Consider the following 16,241-nt stretch of genomic DNA (forward strand, 5'->3'; position numbering starts at 1 on the left):
TCTCACTGCCCCCTGGTGGACAATAACAGACAGCTGAACTCACCTGTGACTGACCTGTTACTGGGCTTACTCATTCAACTATGAAACAATTATTATTATTATTAGAATTGTGGAAGGCAGAGATTTAATGATTATGATTTAATGATTAATTATATGCAGCAATTAAACAGGTTCAATAAACAAATCAGAAATGAAGATAGTGTCTTATTTTGTCATTTCATTTTATCTGTACGGCACTATATATTTATTTCCATTTTCATGGGTAAATATGTGTCAGACATTGCTTTGAATAAACATTTATTTTCCTTTATTTATTCATATATTTGAGTTTTATGAATCATAATACAATGTAATATTTTGTATTATCAAAAGTCTTTAGTGTCCCTCCATTTTTAACACTACATCTGCTCTCTATCCCAGCATGCACTGGCACTGAATGTGCTCATTTTATCAATAACGTGTCCCATTAAATTATGCTTTGTTATATTTGTGTTCGTGGCTAACATTGTCCTGACTTTTGTCTGGTTAAACCCGTCTTGTAGCTGTATGAATTAAATGTGTTGTTGTTCTTCACACATAAAAGACTAAATCTGGTTTTCTTTCATGACTTTATTTATATATAAAAGTTTGAATCTGAAACAGAAAGAATCTATAAAAACAGACATGATGCTCGACGAAACATACTGAGATCACATTCAGACGACATGCTCACGTAAACTATAAACTGTATGTTTGTAAACAGAAATGTCATAAATCAGTACGAGACAAACAGAAATCCCTTTTTAGACAAAGTTTTGATCTGATCCAGATTTCTGATGGGTGACACTGTAGCCAGCAGCAAGCAACAACCTCCGGAGCTGAAAAATGAGGCCAAAAACTGCAGTTCCTTGAATGGCCACTTGAGGCTGGTTCCAAAAGCAAGTCAATCCCCATAGACCTCACATTAAAATGCCCAGCTTTACAGCAGAAACAAACATGTTTACAGCCTGGTACAAAAACAGTTTTGGTCTCTAATTTCATTGTTGATGATAACTGTACAGAACTGAATCTTTAATATAACTCACTCCTTTAAGTTATATTAAGGCTTGAAGTTCAGCGAGGTAACTAGCAGTTAGCTATGAATTTCAGAGAGTTCATAGATAAATGTATTGGCAGCTATAGCTAACAGTTACCATTGCTTTGTTAGAGTTTGTTGTTTAATAACCGCTAGCTTGTCAGTTTCTGATAGCTAACCTAGCTGTTGACTATGGACTAGTTCAGGTAAAAGACAACTCTAGCTACTATTTAACTAACTTAGCAGTTGGCTCAACAGTACAGTTCATACATACAGTAGTGATAGTTAGCTCTTACAGTGTATTAGTTAGCTAACTAACTGACTGAACTGTAGAGTGTGGAGAGGACAGCTAGCAGCTAACAGCAAATGAACAAATCAGATGATAAGTTGGCTTGCTCTTGTCTGAACTGTAGAGTTGGTAGATGACAGCTAACAGCTAACAAAAAGCTACAGCTAACAGTTAGCTTGGTCTTAGATATAGCTGATTGTATAAACAATGGAGTTTGAAGCTTCGACACAAAGACATTTTAAAAGTGAATAAAAATGTAAATGTTCATGTAAATGATGAAAGTATTCAAACATTGACTCATCACATTGACATTGTTGATTTTCACACATCAGTTGAAAAAGCGATGGTTGATTTGGAAAATGATCAGCCGGATGTGAATGACAGGATTTAGAGAAAGTTCCAGTCCTTTAAATGAGAGCAGGTGGTGATGATGAGTTACAGTTTCCCTTCTTTTTCCTCTGCAGCTCGTATTGAACAGAAATCACAGACATCAGTAATAAAAGATAAAGTGAAACTGATCAGTCCGCTAACACCCCAACCCCCCCGTTTCCTGCACAGTCATTATAGATTCATGTGTTTATGTACATACTGATATTTACAGGACCGAAGGGACGGGCGAATGAAAACACAAACTGACTCCAGAGCTGCAGCTAAGGCTCATTTCCTCTGTTCATCTGTAACATCTCCAAAATAACATCTTTAATTAATTTCTTCCTTCTTTAGTGCGACCAGCACAGGTGTCACAGGTGAGTTCACACCTGCAGAGACTGTGTGTCTGCTGACGAGTCCACAGCGCCACCTTCTGATTAAACTTGTCAGAGGTCAGACCAATGAATCAGTCCAGTAAAGAACGTCAATCTGTTTTCTACTTTTCAGGTTTCATCTGTTGTGACATCACTGATGGGGTGTGGTCATGTGTGGCTGCAGGTGAACATGTTGATGCTGTTTGTTACATAGAAACTCTGAAACTGAACAGTTAAACTGATTCACTCTGACTGAAATCATTCTAAAACGTCACAGAGGGATTTACAGCAGAGGAACGTTTCTCAGAAAAGTTTAGAGAAATAAAGAAGCAGATCTTTAGACCAGGTTTTGGTCTGCATGTAGAGGACCTGGTTCCATGAGATGAGGCTAAATCTGATTCAGATTTTCAAGCTTAATTCAACTGTCGATGTTCTTTACTACATCACAAAACTTTTAGAGATTTTTATACAAAAGTTTGGAGCCTAAAACTCTTTGAAACTTTGATCATGATTGATTAAACCTCCGGAACTGAAACTCACGTGAACATTTAGCTTTTCTCAATTTCTGACTTTCAAACTGATTTTTCATTTTGGCTGAACTGATACAGAGTTATTGATCACCTGCAGACACCTGGAGCTCAGACCAGCAGCACGCAGCAGCTGTGGGTGTGTTCATTATCAGCCAATCAGCTTCTGGGCTGCACAGGATGAGACGACACTGAACAGGACACAGTGGTTACCTTGGTTACCCTATAGGAGGAAGCAATTGCCGTGGTTACAGAGGAGGACTCAGTGTTACCACGGTTAGTCTGGAGGACTCACAGTCGTTCCTGTGATGTCACGTTTGTGCGTTGTTTGTTTTTTGATGATGTCACTGATTAAAAATTGTTCTATTGAATTAAAAAAACTGCCTCCAGCTGTGGCCAATAGGATCCCTTTGCATGTGATGATGTCATCAGAGGTCCTCGTCCATGCTGAAGCTGCTCCTCCTGCTGCTCGTCTTTGAGGCTCCGCAGGACAACAGGGGGTCCGACACCACCCCTCCTCCCCCCTCCTCCATCAGGATGTCTCCCAGGCTGTGGAGCTCTGTCAGTCCCCCCATGTCAGACATCAGGCCCGGGGAGAAGACGGTGGAGGCTCCCTGAGGCTCGTCCAGCTCCACGAAACTCAGGGCATCCAGACCTAGGGAGGGGGTCACCAGGGAGGAGGAGGGGGATGAGGAGGAGAAGGGGTGAGGCAGCGGTGGGGAGAGCAGGGCCTGGGGGTCCAGAGAAGAGGAGGAGGAGGAGGAGGTGGGGAGAGGTGAGGAGGAGGAGGAAGAAGAGAAGGCGTGGAGGCGAGTCTGAAGCTCCAGCTCCTACAACAAAGAAACAAAACATAAACAGGAAGTGAGATTACATGACATCACAGACCTCTGTCCACCAATCAGGATTCAGCATCATTTAAATCTTGTTTGGACAATAAAACCACATCAAACTACACCCCCGCAGCAGTACAGTATGTCACGTCGTCACACACTGACTGAGACCTAGGACGCTGTTCCTTTGTGAGTTACTATGGTTACAAGATGCTGACAGTCTGCCTGTCCTCTGTGAGTCACTATGGTTACAGGATGCTGACAGTGTGCCTGTCCTCTGTGAGTTACTATGGTTACAGGACGCTGACAGTCTGCCTGTCCTCTGTGAGTTACTATGGTTACAGGACACTGACAGTCCCCCCCCCCTCCTCACCTGTATGCGTAGCAGAAGGGAGTGGTTGGTGTTCTCCAGCCTCCTCTGTCTCTCCTCCATCTCTCGGACTCTGTGTTGTTCTTTCTGTAGTTTGCGAATGTAATCCACCGACGCCTTCAGGATGGTTCCTTTGTTCCACCTCGTGTCCCTGATCAACCAATCACAGGCCACGCCTCGTTAACACACACAGTACTAACGAGCTTAACGAGGTGCAGCAGGAAAACGGCCTGGACTGAATTCATTCAGACTGTACAGTGTGATTCATCTACAATGATATGAATACATAAACATTTAACAGTAGTAATAGTGATTAAATGATTAATTATTATTCATTATGGATAATTATTGTAGTGCAGTGTGTACTAGTGTATCATGTGTATCTAGTGTATGATTTAGTATGCTGTGTACTGATCTTAGGTATTACTACTACAGAGAGGATGAAGACGTTACTGACGGGTCGGTGGATTTGGGGATGAGATCTCCGAGTTCTTTGATGCGATCGTTGATGTTGAACCTCCTCCTCCTCTCAACTGGAAAACATCAGATGAAAAGAGATTAAAGACCAGCGTTTCAGCTGCTTTGTCGAACACTTTGAATCAAACTCGAGACTGGGAAACCGGGAACTGGGAAAATGTCGCGATAAAACCGCAGCAGATCCCGTCATCATGAACACAAACATGTTGAGATCAATGATTAAACAGAAACAGAATCAGACTGTCGCACCAAAGCCACACAGCACATTTAACTTCTGTCGGCCGGAAAGCGGTGAAAGTGAAGTACTGTGATGCTTCTGGTCTAAACAAACTGAACAATGTGGACATTTCTAACATCAGTGTAAACTTGTCCAGTGTCCTCTGTGTCAGACCTCGAGCTGATCTTACGTACTGACGACGCACTAACAGAAAGCAAACGCTCCTGCTGGGTTTCATCCTTTCAGTCCAGATTTGGCTGATCAGCTGACAGCTGAGTATGAACACAGGAACACTACTGAGTGAAGGAATACTGCAGTACTCACTGAGGTTGTGGTTGTCTTTCTTTTGTCTCTCTTTGATCAGAGCTTTGGCCTCCACATCTACAACAACAACAACAACATCATCATCATCATCATCATCATCATCATCATCATCACTCTTGAAGGACAATAAAATGTGACACAATGGACTGTCTGACTGCACAAAGGTTTGTGGGGACGTTTTTGTAAAGTGGGAACATTTTGTAAAAAAATCTGTCAGCCTGAAAGATCTTCCTGCAGTTTCAGATGTCTGAAAATTTATTAATTAGACAAAATGAGGAACAAAAGAGGAGACTAAAGGCACACTTACTAGTTTTTAAGGTATCAGATAAAAAACCTTGAACATTCATGATTGACTTTAAGCAAACAATGGATGAAAAGACCTGAAGCTGCTCCTGAATTCACACGTTCACTGATTCATGACTGAGCAAACTCCATCCATTGATGAAGACCATGTGATGTGGCTGAAAGTTCTGGCTAAAAGTGTTTTCTGACGAATATGATAGATCTAAACAGATGGTCTCGAGGTCCTCACCAAACAAGATGTTCAGTTACATCTTGAAATGAAAATAATGAAGTGAACGAATGTTTCAGCTGAAACAGAGAAACGGCAGCCGGTGTTTTAGTTTGGAGAACAAACGTTCATGCAGGAAGTGGGAACTGATGATGTGGGAAAACACAACTGGCTGCTGAGAGTGTGCGTGCGTGTGTGTGTGTGTGTGTGTGTGTGTGTGTGTGCGTGCATGTGTGTTCAGGGGAAGTCATGATGTTGACTCATCAAACTGAAGAAGAACAGATTCACAGCAGAAAAACAGGGGGAGGGGCTTCACACTCAGAGCCCTGACATGAGAACTGACGAAGGCGGACCTTCATCTTCATGTCATTAACGCTGTGAAACGGTCGCAGTCTGCTTCGGTTTCAGCACCAAAACCACTTGGTTAGATTTAGGAGGAGACTGAGGGTTCAAATAAGTAGGTTACAGTCAGGTACACGATGTAACTTGAATTAGAAAAAGTTACAATAAGTAACGTTGACTTTTCTTACAGGACATGAGCAGAAGCCTCCTGGACAAACGTCCTGTGTTTGTTTGACCATCTGTCCACCCCACCTTACTCTGTATATGGACTACTTCTTTGCTCCAGTCGTAATTACTCCGGACACTGGAGGTTGGCTGCATGAGACATTTTGTCTGGTCGTCAGTTATTCAAAGGACAGTTTTTTGACTCCCTTTATTTCACCAGGGTAATCCAGTCCGTGTCAGTACCGCTGCTGTGATCAAACAACGCGACCAGCAGAATTTAGGACTCTGGTTCGAATCAGCTTGAGGTTGAAGTTAATAATACTTGTAATGATGTTAAAAGAAGGTCCTCACGAGTATAGAAGTCTGTTTGACGCTCACCACTCAGCTCTCTCTTCACGTGCAGGTCGGCCGGGCAACTGTTGCTAATGGTGACGGTGGGCGTGGCCATTCCTCTGCTGCCACCGTACACGTCCAGCATGTTCCCCGACACCGGCAGCTGGAACAGACCAATCAGACCACAGAATCAGCAGCTGACAGAGAAAAGCCTATCAGAGGCTAAGAACGGAATATCCAGAGCATCCCACGCTTTGATTGGCTGCAGGATGACATCCCTGGCTTTCTGCTGCTGATAAACCTGCATACCAGGATAACACATGCATGCACACACACCCAACTCTCAGTCTGTCTCATTTCATCATCAATGTCTCTGATCAGCTGACCTGCAGCAGAGGTCAGAGGTCACAGTAGTTTCGCTTGGTAGCTGCTATCTTCATTAGCATTAGCGTGCATGACTCTTATTTAAAAAGTTGTTTCATGTTTTTATCCCTGGATGAACTGAAGCAGCTCTGATCTGATCTCAAGTCAGTTCACCTTCCTCCAGAAACTGGAATCTGCTGATTGAACAGGAAACCAGCTGAAATGATAACAGCTGCCTCCTGCTCACACACACACAGACACAGACACACACGCACACGCACACGCACACACACTCAGCAGCACTGATTTCCACGTCTTTACTCGTGGCCTGACCTGATCAATGGGATCAATCAGCAGACTGTTATCTGTACGCAGTTTAAGTTCAGACTGATTTGAAAAAAAACACAAAGAATGTCCTCGAGAAATGAATGGAAACCAACAGCTGTGTGTTTGTGGACTGGTGTCCTGCTAAAACGTGTAAACCGGCACCACGGTGTCCCTGTAAGTCCAGATCCTGCTACTTTCTTCTTCCTCTACTTGTTACTGTTTCATAGAGTTCATGACACATGAGGCATTGTTACAGATGAAACTATGCAACTGCACATAAATCAGATCCAAAATTAAAATCTGGAACAATAATCTGCTCAGTGAGTAATAGTAATGATTACTGATAATACTTCTGTACTTCGACTGCAGGATCAGAACACGTTTTCCTCACGCTGATGTTTTCTGTCTCCACAGTTATAAAACAAAAGCTTCATTTCCTCCATCAGAAACAATCTGCAGCACAATGTTGCTCAAAGGTCAGAGGTCACAGCCCAAACAACAAGAAAAACTCTTTACCTCTGATTTGATCCTCCTCTTCTCATGGTCCGGCAGTAAAACTAAAATCCTCATCTTATCACATAAACATATACGAGCATTTACACACCAACACACACACACACACACACACACAAAAGTAGCTTCTCTTCCTCTTTCTGTTTGGACAACTGTTGAAAAATGGGGAAACGTCTCTTTAAGAAGAAACAAAATCCCTCCCAGTGAGCTGATTATCTGTCTGACACACACACACCCATACACACACACACTGTCTCCACCCACAGCCACTGCAGCAGAAGGAGGAAGTGTGGAAACATGAAGTGATGTTCTACTCTACAGATTTTCACGCTGACATTTTGTTCATTTCATTCACTGAAGATGGAAACAAAGCTCAACACACTCCAGGCAGCTAGCTGTCAGTGGTCCTGTTAGCGACAAAGCTAATGAACGCGCTGACTTCACACAGTTTATGGAGCTTTGTAGTGTGAGGAGGTATTTCCTGGCTGCGGCAGTAGAACTTCCATTCATTGCTGCTCCCACAGAAAACGTTAGTGAGTCACAGCTGGAGCTCTCCTGCTGACAGAAGATCTCCCGTTTTTAATAATACGTCGATGAGACATCTGAGCGCTGGACGTGGCGCTGTTCACAAAACGGAAAACAATCTGCAGCTTCAATCACTTTTCAACGCTGGTTAAATTGTGCATGAATTCAGGAACAAGGCTGCCGTGTTTGGTTCAGGGTAATTGTAGTTTTTAGACAAAACGTCATGAGAGAGAGTCCTGAGTTTGAAAGAAGGATCTGAAATGTGAACACAGAGCAGGACCAGGACCCGGACCAGGTGTCTGAGCGAAGCCATGTACAGCTGGTCTATAGGGAGCTCCTACAGGATGCTTCAATCATTTTACTCCTATCTAAGAGCTCTGTCAGCCGGTGGACCCGGTGGACCCAGCCATTTCCACAATTACAGCTCTAAAGTCCTTATTATTGTCCACACTGCATATCTGAAGGTGTGTGTTTCCTCTGCTCTTCCCCAGTCATCAATCCACTGCCCATTAGAAACAAGTGATCCTGAATGACTTCTTTTGTTGTGAAGGTTTCCTGTTTGTTTCCCGTTTGTTTCGTGTATGTTTCCTGTTTGTTTTCTGTGTGTTTTCTGTGTGTTTCCTGTTTGTTTCCTGTTTGTTTTCTTTATGTTTCCTGTTTGTTTTCTGTGTGTTTCCTGTATGTTTCCTGTTTGTTTTCTGTGTGTTTCCTGTTTGTTTTCTGTATCCTTCCTGTTTGTTTCCTGTTTGTTTTCTGTGTGTTTCCTGTTTGTTTTCTTTATGTTTCTTGTTTGTTTTCTGTATGTTTCCTGTATGTTTTCTGTGTGTTTCCTGTCTGTTTTCTGTGTTTTTTCTGTGTGTTTCCTGTTTGTTTTCTTTATGTTTCCTGTATGTTTCCTGTTTGTTTTCTTTATGTTTCCTGTATGTTTCCTGTTTGTTTTCTTTATGTTTCCTGTTTGTTTTCTGTGTGTTTCCTGTTTGTTTTCTGTGTGTTTCCTGTATGTTTCCTGTTTGTTTTCTGTGTGTTTCCTGTTTGTTTTCTGTGTGTTTCCTGTTTGTTTCCTGTTTGTTTTCTTTATGTTTCCTGTTTGTTTTCTGTGTGTTTCCTGTATGTTTCATGTTTGTTTTCTGTGTGTTTCCTGTTTGTTTTCTTTATGTTTCCTGTCTGTTTTCTGTGTTTTTTCTGTGTGTTTCCTCTTTGTTTTCTTTATGTTTCCTGTTTGTTTCCTGTATGTTTCCTGTCTGTTTCCTGTGTTTTTTCTGTATGTTTCCTGTTTGTTTTCTTTATGTTTCCTGTTTGTTTCCTGTATGTTTCCTGTTTGTTTCCTGTATGTTTCCTGTCTGTTTCCTGTGTTTTTTCTGTGTGTTTCCTGTTTGTTTTCTTTATGTTTCCTGTATGTTTCCTGTTTGTTTCCTGTATGTTTCCTGTATGTTTCCTGCTTGTTTCTGTGTGTTTTGTATGTTTCCTGTTTGTTTCCTGTGTTTCATGTTTGTTTTCTGTGTGTTTTCTGTGTGTTTTCTGTGTTTCCTGTTTGTTTTCTGTATGTTTCTGTGTCTGTTACCGTGTTGGCGATCTGCAGTCCAGAGTCGATCAGCGTCAGAAACTCGTCATTCAAGCTAGATTCCAGGCTGATGATGTCATTGATGACCGCCTCTTCCATCTGAATAAACCAATCACAGATCAGATGGGATCAGACAGTGAAAGCTGGTTGGCTGTAATCGTGTAAAATAAACACATAAAATTCTCATGTCTTTACCCGATAAATTATTGTGACTTAACAGGATGAAACTGCGATGTGACCGCTTCCATCTGTTCAGGTGTGTAGCTGAGATCACATGACTGTTACCTGCTGTGGTTGGTTGATGTATAAACCACATGGAAGGTCTGTCTTCTGTATTCACACATCAGGATGAATTTGTTAAAGAAGTTTGTGAAGATTCGTGTTTTGGTGGATTTGGTGACACCCTGAAGTTTCCTGTGTGTGCCAGAATCTTATATTTGCTTTTAGAATGTATTACACTGAGGCTTTTTAAAATCCCATTTATTAAATAGCTGCTGAAGTGTGTGCGGTGTTACATGTTTAAACAGACAGATTTCCTGGTGGTTCAGCTGACTCAGATCCTCTCCAGCAGCTGACTCAGCAGGCTGTGACTCAGGCAGGAAGACCGCTGAAGCTCAAACATCGTCTGTATGCAGGAATCTACAACCACGACCTTCACGTGGGGATACAAGACCCTCGTGAAGTTCGATATAAGTTTGATACAATGATGTATTTACCTCCTTTTTCCGGGTGTTGTCTGCAGGGTGTAATTTGGGGGCGGGGTCCAGCTGGGGGGAGTGGCTTGGCATTGGCGCTGGCTCCTGATTGGCTGTCTTGGAGGTGGCAGCGGTCTGCGCGGTGGAGAGATACTGACGGACCTGCTGCCTCTGAGCCTGCTGGATGTGATACCTGGTGGGGTTCTCCAGGTGAGTCTGCACCTGAGAGACACATGGACAGAAGTATTCTATTAGTAGAGCTTTCCAGTTGCATTGTGGGAAACGTAGGATCCAGGGTTTCTGGACTTAAAGTCTGGTTCTGTCTACCTCTGCTGTTATTGATCTGGCGTTCATGACAACAGTTTTTGTATGAAGAGACTCGCTGAAGCTCTGCAGGAACGTTTCAGTGTTTATATTTCATGAATGATTTCAACATAATCAATCTAAATTTAAAGTAGTAAAACAATGGTGTGACAACTTTTTGGGTCAATTATTATTATTATTTTCTTGGTTAATTGCTAAAAGTTTGTTATTCTGCCTGTATGTATATTCTGTTCATGGTGTGAAGAAAATATCTGTCAATAAAGTTTTATTTCTGATGCATCTTGAAACTAGTTTACAGATATTTTATTTGAATTTTTTTTCAGTTTTAGTACGTTGAACTATTTTGGTATGACCAGACGTATTATGATGATTGTTGTTATTGTTATTTTTACTTTTTCTTTCCTGTCAGTTATGATTTGATTTTGTTGTTTTTGTTTTCTCGTCCTGTCAGGAGCTGGATAATTATTGAAAAATCAGAAAACAAACACTTCTTTCCTCCTCCTCCTCGTACCTTTAGCACCTCCACAGGGACCTGAGCAGGGGGTTGGCAGGAGGCAGACACAGACACAGAGATGGGGGAGGACGAGTCAGCCGAGCGGAGCAGCTGCTTCTGCGCCTCCTTCTGCTCCTCCTCCAGAGCCTGCTGACGCATCAAATCCTGACGCATCAAAACCCTGCAGGAGAACAGAGAGGAGTAGTGAGGAGTAGAGAGGAGAGAGAAAGAGAGAGGATGCAATAGGAGGTGAGAGGAAGAGAGAGGAGGAGAGAGTAAGAGAGGGGAGAAGAGAGGAGGAGAAAGGAGAGGAGGAAAGACGAGGAGAGAGGAGAGGAAGAGAGAGGAGGAGAGAGTAAGAGAGGGGAGAAGAGAAGAGGAGAAAGGAGAGGATGAAAGAGGAGGAGAGAGGAAGAGGGAGGATGAGAGAGCAGGAGAAAGGAGGAGAGCAGGAGGTGCAGGTTATCATCAGTGTTTCTGACTGGGATCCAGCTGGAAGACTACAGCGCCCTCTGGTGGACGGACAGCATAAACAAGAAAAAGATGGATGGCCCAGGAGGCTCACAGCTGGAATATAATGAAGTACAGTTACTCAAGCAGCATACCTCAGTACATACTTGAGATGCTTGTATTCGTACTAGATTTTTCTACTCCACCACATCTAACAGGCAGACGTTGTGTTGTTGTGTGTTTACCTTGATGACATTGTTGACGGCAGTGAAGATGAAGAGGAGGAAGAGGAGGGAGCTGCGGCTGATGTGCTAAAGAGAGAGAGACAGCTTCCCATTATTCAGGTTGATGACATCATTCGTGACATCATCACTCATCATATGACATCATTTATCACTCAGTCATTCAGAAACAGCTCATTCATTGGTTGGTGTTTGTAATCAAGGATGGGGGTCCTGTACCGGACCTGCAAGACCCACAAGCTGACCTAGAACCAGATCTACTCAGAGCTGTAGCGGCTGGAAGCTTCAGGGTTGCCGAAATGTTAAAGTTCGTGTCGGTGATCTGTGGAGACATAAGCAGCCTCCATGGTTTTATTGGATCAGGATCACTGTGCTGTGGCTCACCTCCAAAATCCTGGATCCTTTACACTGAACTGCACAGAATCTCCAGACAGGACGAGCTGCTGCAGCTGTTCTACATCAGGGCCTCTAGTTTTAGTCTAGTCGCTTACGACTGTGACCTGTGGGAGGACTGGGCCGCACTGCTTAGCCTGCCGCCACCACAACCCAGCCCAATGAAGAGAAATGGAAGGACTAATATTTTACATCTGAACATGTTTTTGTTTTGCAGAGGAGGAGCAGAATCACTAAGTTTTAAAGTGTTAATTATCGAAGGTTTATAGTTTATAGTAGAGACCCCCAGAATGTCCCTTGATGTCCACTGGATGACCTGGACCCTCTGGGTCAGAGGTCGGGCTGTGTATGTTACCTGATGCTGATTGGCTGACTCTTGATCTGGTAGAAGGTGTCACAGTCTGACGGCAGCAAACTGTCGACCTCAATGTCTGCGACGATACCAGACTCCACCCTGACAGACAGAAAGACAGACAGACAGAGAATGAACCAATCAGCTGCCTCCGAATGTACAGTGCGTCTCTCTGCAGTTCCTCTAATGTCCACCAGGTGCTGCTGTGATCAAACAATACTTGGCTGTAGAAAAGTGAACAAGAAAACATCCAGCTGCTCTCACAAATGCAAGTCAGGAGAGTCAGACTGAGAGAGAGACAGGCTGAAAGACAGACAGGCTGAGAGAGAGACAGATGTCTGTTAATATGTCTGACACCTTAAACTCTGCTGATGGGAATATTTTTAGTATTGATGTTGGAAACCAGAGAAGAAGAATGTGGAGGAACATCTGTCAGCAGAACTGCTCTGAATCCCACTTCCTGTGTGTGTAGCTGTGTGTGTGTGTGTGTGTGTGTTTTTATTTCTGCTGAGTCACTTCCCTCTAATCCACCGGCCACATTGTAGAAACAGCCTAAACACATACACACATGCACACACACGCACACACACGCACACACACGCACACACACAGAGGTGTCTCAGTCTCTTGTTAAAGTTATTGTTGAACATCTGGAATTAGTTTGAAGTGAGGAGACAAAAACTGAGCAGAACTGAAGGAGACTGAGCAACAACGCTGCTCTTCATCATCGTCATCATCACCTCCACCATCTTCATCCTCATCACTACCATCATCTTCATCACGTCCATCATCTTTATCATATTCATCACCTCCATCATTTCCAGTTTCATCATTTTCATCCGTTCACCTCCACTTCTTCATCAAATCATCATCCTCACCAGCTGAGCAGTGACCTGAGACTGAGAGACTCTTCATCATTCTGCCTCCTCCTCCACAAACACAAACAGACCATCGAGCAGAGAGACGCCTCACTCAGTCTGTCTCACATACTTCATTTCTGTGTGTGTGTGTGTGTGTGTGTGTGTGAGTGAGAGAGAGAGAGTTAGCAGAGTGTGGTGTTGGGACATTAAGGAGGACTAGCCCGGGCCTGTCTGTCTGTCCTCTGGGAAAATACATGAGAACACCAACCACAGTGTGTGTGTGTGTGTGTGTGAGTGTGAGAGAGAGAGATACTGTTGGATGACTCATTACACCCGGAGGCAAAGAGCATCAGAGGCCCAACACAAGTCAGACAGGTCACCATCATCATCCTCCTAACTCCCAGCAGCCTGTAACATTACAGTCTTCCACATTTTTAATAATTCTTTATGGCAACTCACATTCCGGAGGAGCACTTCACACCAAACTCCATTCATAACCGCGACAATTTAAAATTATACGCCTCAGAAATTTCCAGCTAAAGTTCAAGATTTAGATGTTGAATCTTTATGAAAAATAATTCAACTCGGCAAACATATTTTACATCAAGATGAATTATAATATAAAAGTTCTACTTAAATAACGGAGGTAGCCTACTGTCCGCTCCATTGTGACTGTGTGAATACTGTGATCTAATACAGATAAAATACTTCTACTACTTCAACTGCATCATTGCGTTCAGTTGACTTTCAACCAACAGCAGAGCTATAAACATGACTCACAGTTGACGGTCATTCTAGTTCAACTGTGTGTAGCCTTCCATACGTCATACCAAATTCCATTCGAAAATTCTCAAATTTAAAACTGACCCGCTTCTCCGCTACGAAAGCGGGTTTACAAACGACACCTGCTGTTTCCAGTTTAAGCAACAAGAACGACAGTCCCGTTCGGCATTGATCAACGGCACATAACAAAACTTATTAAAATAACAAAAGTGTTTCCCTGGTAGCCTGCTCATCTCAAGCCGCAATGAACGTTTACAGTGTAGCCGTGTCTCCTTAAACACAACTGAAGTAACACGTTTGAGGTATAATGTATGCACCGATGTTAGAGGACAGACAGATCTGACAGATGTCTTCAGTCCTATTCAGTCACATATGTCTTTACACCAATGAGCGCAGCGGATTTAAAAGTACAGCGATTTGAACAGAGTTTGGCGAGAGGTTCTCGGCGCGGCAGCAATAACGGTACTTTCCACGACTTCCGTACTCACCGGACCAGGTTGAGTGTGTCAGCCGAGTCCAGGATGACAAACACGGTCTGCGATGGCAGGATCTCGGCGTCTTGCTGCTCCGTCTCGGCTCCGGTTCGGTCCTGCTCACCGGTGTGGATCTGGTCCGAGCGGACGGCTGACATTTCTCCAGCGGCAGAGACGTTTTAACGGACAGACTGAGCACAGAAAGGGGCTTTATTTCCCAGCAGCCACCGGAGGTTCAAAGTGTCAATCAAAGTGTCAATCACAGCAGCAGCATGTTAGAGTCCAGCACGAACCGATGCTGATTCTCAAGAGCTCAGCAGAACCAAGACCAGATCTGAGGACCGAGTGCAGCTCCGAGCACCTAAACAGCCTGCACAGTGAAGCACAGACAGAATCACAGACAGAGAGACTGCGTCTGCGGGACAGCTGTGAGCAGAGACATACAGCAAACAGATCGGACCTTCACAGACTGTGCCGGCCCAGTCAAGTCCAGGAAGTGACGCTTTTGGACCTGGAAGTGAGCCACGAACCGAAGAGTCTGCAGGAGGAGCTCGTCCTGCTCAGACTGACCTGATCAACCTGTGAGCTGCTCAAAGGCCCCTCGGTGCAGATCCACTCAGACTTTACATTTCCATCCAGCACGGATGTGTTTTTGTTATTTATTGGATGTTTTATTTATTGTCATCATCATCTTAATGGTGTGACATCAAAATAAAATATTCATTGATTTTCCAGTCACACGTGTTTCCACTTACACTGAATAATTAGGAACAAATCCTGTCATCATGAGTCCTTATTCACCATCAGCAGAGTTAGCGGCAGGTGGGGACATCATTCACATTAGAATCCTGAGCCTTAGCCCGGTGATGGAGACACCTGCTCAGGTGAGCAGAGCCTTCACACCTCCACAGTGATCAGTGCTGCAGCTCTCAGGTAGCTGTGCTGCAATATTTCACTCTGACATGCAGTAACGTATGAAGGAGTAGAAAGTGTGCAAATACCTCAGAATTACTTGAGTAAATGTCTCAATGATTAGATAATTAATTTTTAGTGTATAAAAACTTGTGTACTCAGCACCTGAGCTCCGTCCAGGTGTTTTCTACCTGTTCTGTTTCTGTGTGTGACTCACTGACAGGAGGCGGGTCTCACCGCCTGGACTGATCTCCTCCGACCAATGAGCTGCTGCATTGCCTGCTACCAGCCAATAGGACAGCGGCAGGGATTACTCAGAGGGGGAAGCGGAGTCCGCCATCTTGTTTGTTTTTGTCCCCTCTGTTACGGGAAGTGTGTGTGTGTGTGTGTGTGTGTGTGTGCGTGTGTGTGTGCGCGCGTGTGTCGGGGTGGGGGGAATCCCAGGTGACGTCAGCCCAGCACGACTGATCGGCAGAGCTTTGACTGACAGGAGAGCCGTCCAATGAAAGGGCGGGAGGTTTGTTACGCCACATCCTTGTTGTGAGGACTGGAGAGGCTGCAGGGGCTGGCGGGACTGTCTGTGATTTGTTGTGTTTTAACGTTGTGGCCGGTTGACGTGCAGCTGATTTGAATTATTTAATGGTTTAATCTGTAACGAGGCGTCCTACTCTCGCGTTTGATGAGCCCTTCATGTTGTTTCTTCCTCTGAAAAGTACCTGAAGCGCTCACATACATGTAGTGCAGTAGACAGATAGATAGATACTTTATTAATCTCCAAAAATAAATTTAAAGT

General features: G+C 43.7%; 1 protein-coding gene across 2 annotated transcripts; it reads right to left on the reverse strand.

Moving 5' to 3' along the window:
• Positions 1–575: 575 nt before the first annotated feature.
• tfe3a (transcription factor binding to IGHM enhancer 3a) lies at positions 576–14,962 on the reverse strand. Of its 2 annotated transcripts, none has more exons than XM_041945676.1 (11): positions 14,552–14,962; positions 12,424–12,522; positions 11,679–11,744; positions 11,002–11,164; positions 10,188–10,388; positions 9,472–9,570; positions 6,201–6,345; positions 4,832–4,888; positions 4,271–4,346; positions 3,817–3,964; positions 576–3,443 (listed from the first exon to the last, which is right to left on the reverse strand). In XM_041945676.1, the coding sequence occupies exons 1-11, from the start codon at positions 14,692–14,694 to the stop codon at positions 3,042–3,044; spliced, it is 1,599 nt and encodes a 532-aa protein (XP_041801610.1). In that variant the 5' UTR covers positions 14,695–14,962; the 3' UTR covers positions 576–3,041. The 2 variants fall into 2 exon arrangements, with proteins under 2 accessions (XP_041801610.1, XP_041801611.1); XM_041945677.1 differs by having other exon boundaries at positions 6,228–6,345; positions 14,552–14,959.
• Between the last annotated feature and the right edge of the window lie 1,279 nt (positions 14,963–16,241).

This window comes from Chelmon rostratus, chromosome 10 (assembly GCF_017976325.1).
Source record: "Chelmon rostratus isolate fCheRos1 chromosome 10, fCheRos1.pri, whole genome shotgun sequence".
Lineage (NCBI taxonomy): Eukaryota > Metazoa > Chordata > Actinopteri > Chaetodontiformes > Chaetodontidae > Chelmon > Chelmon rostratus.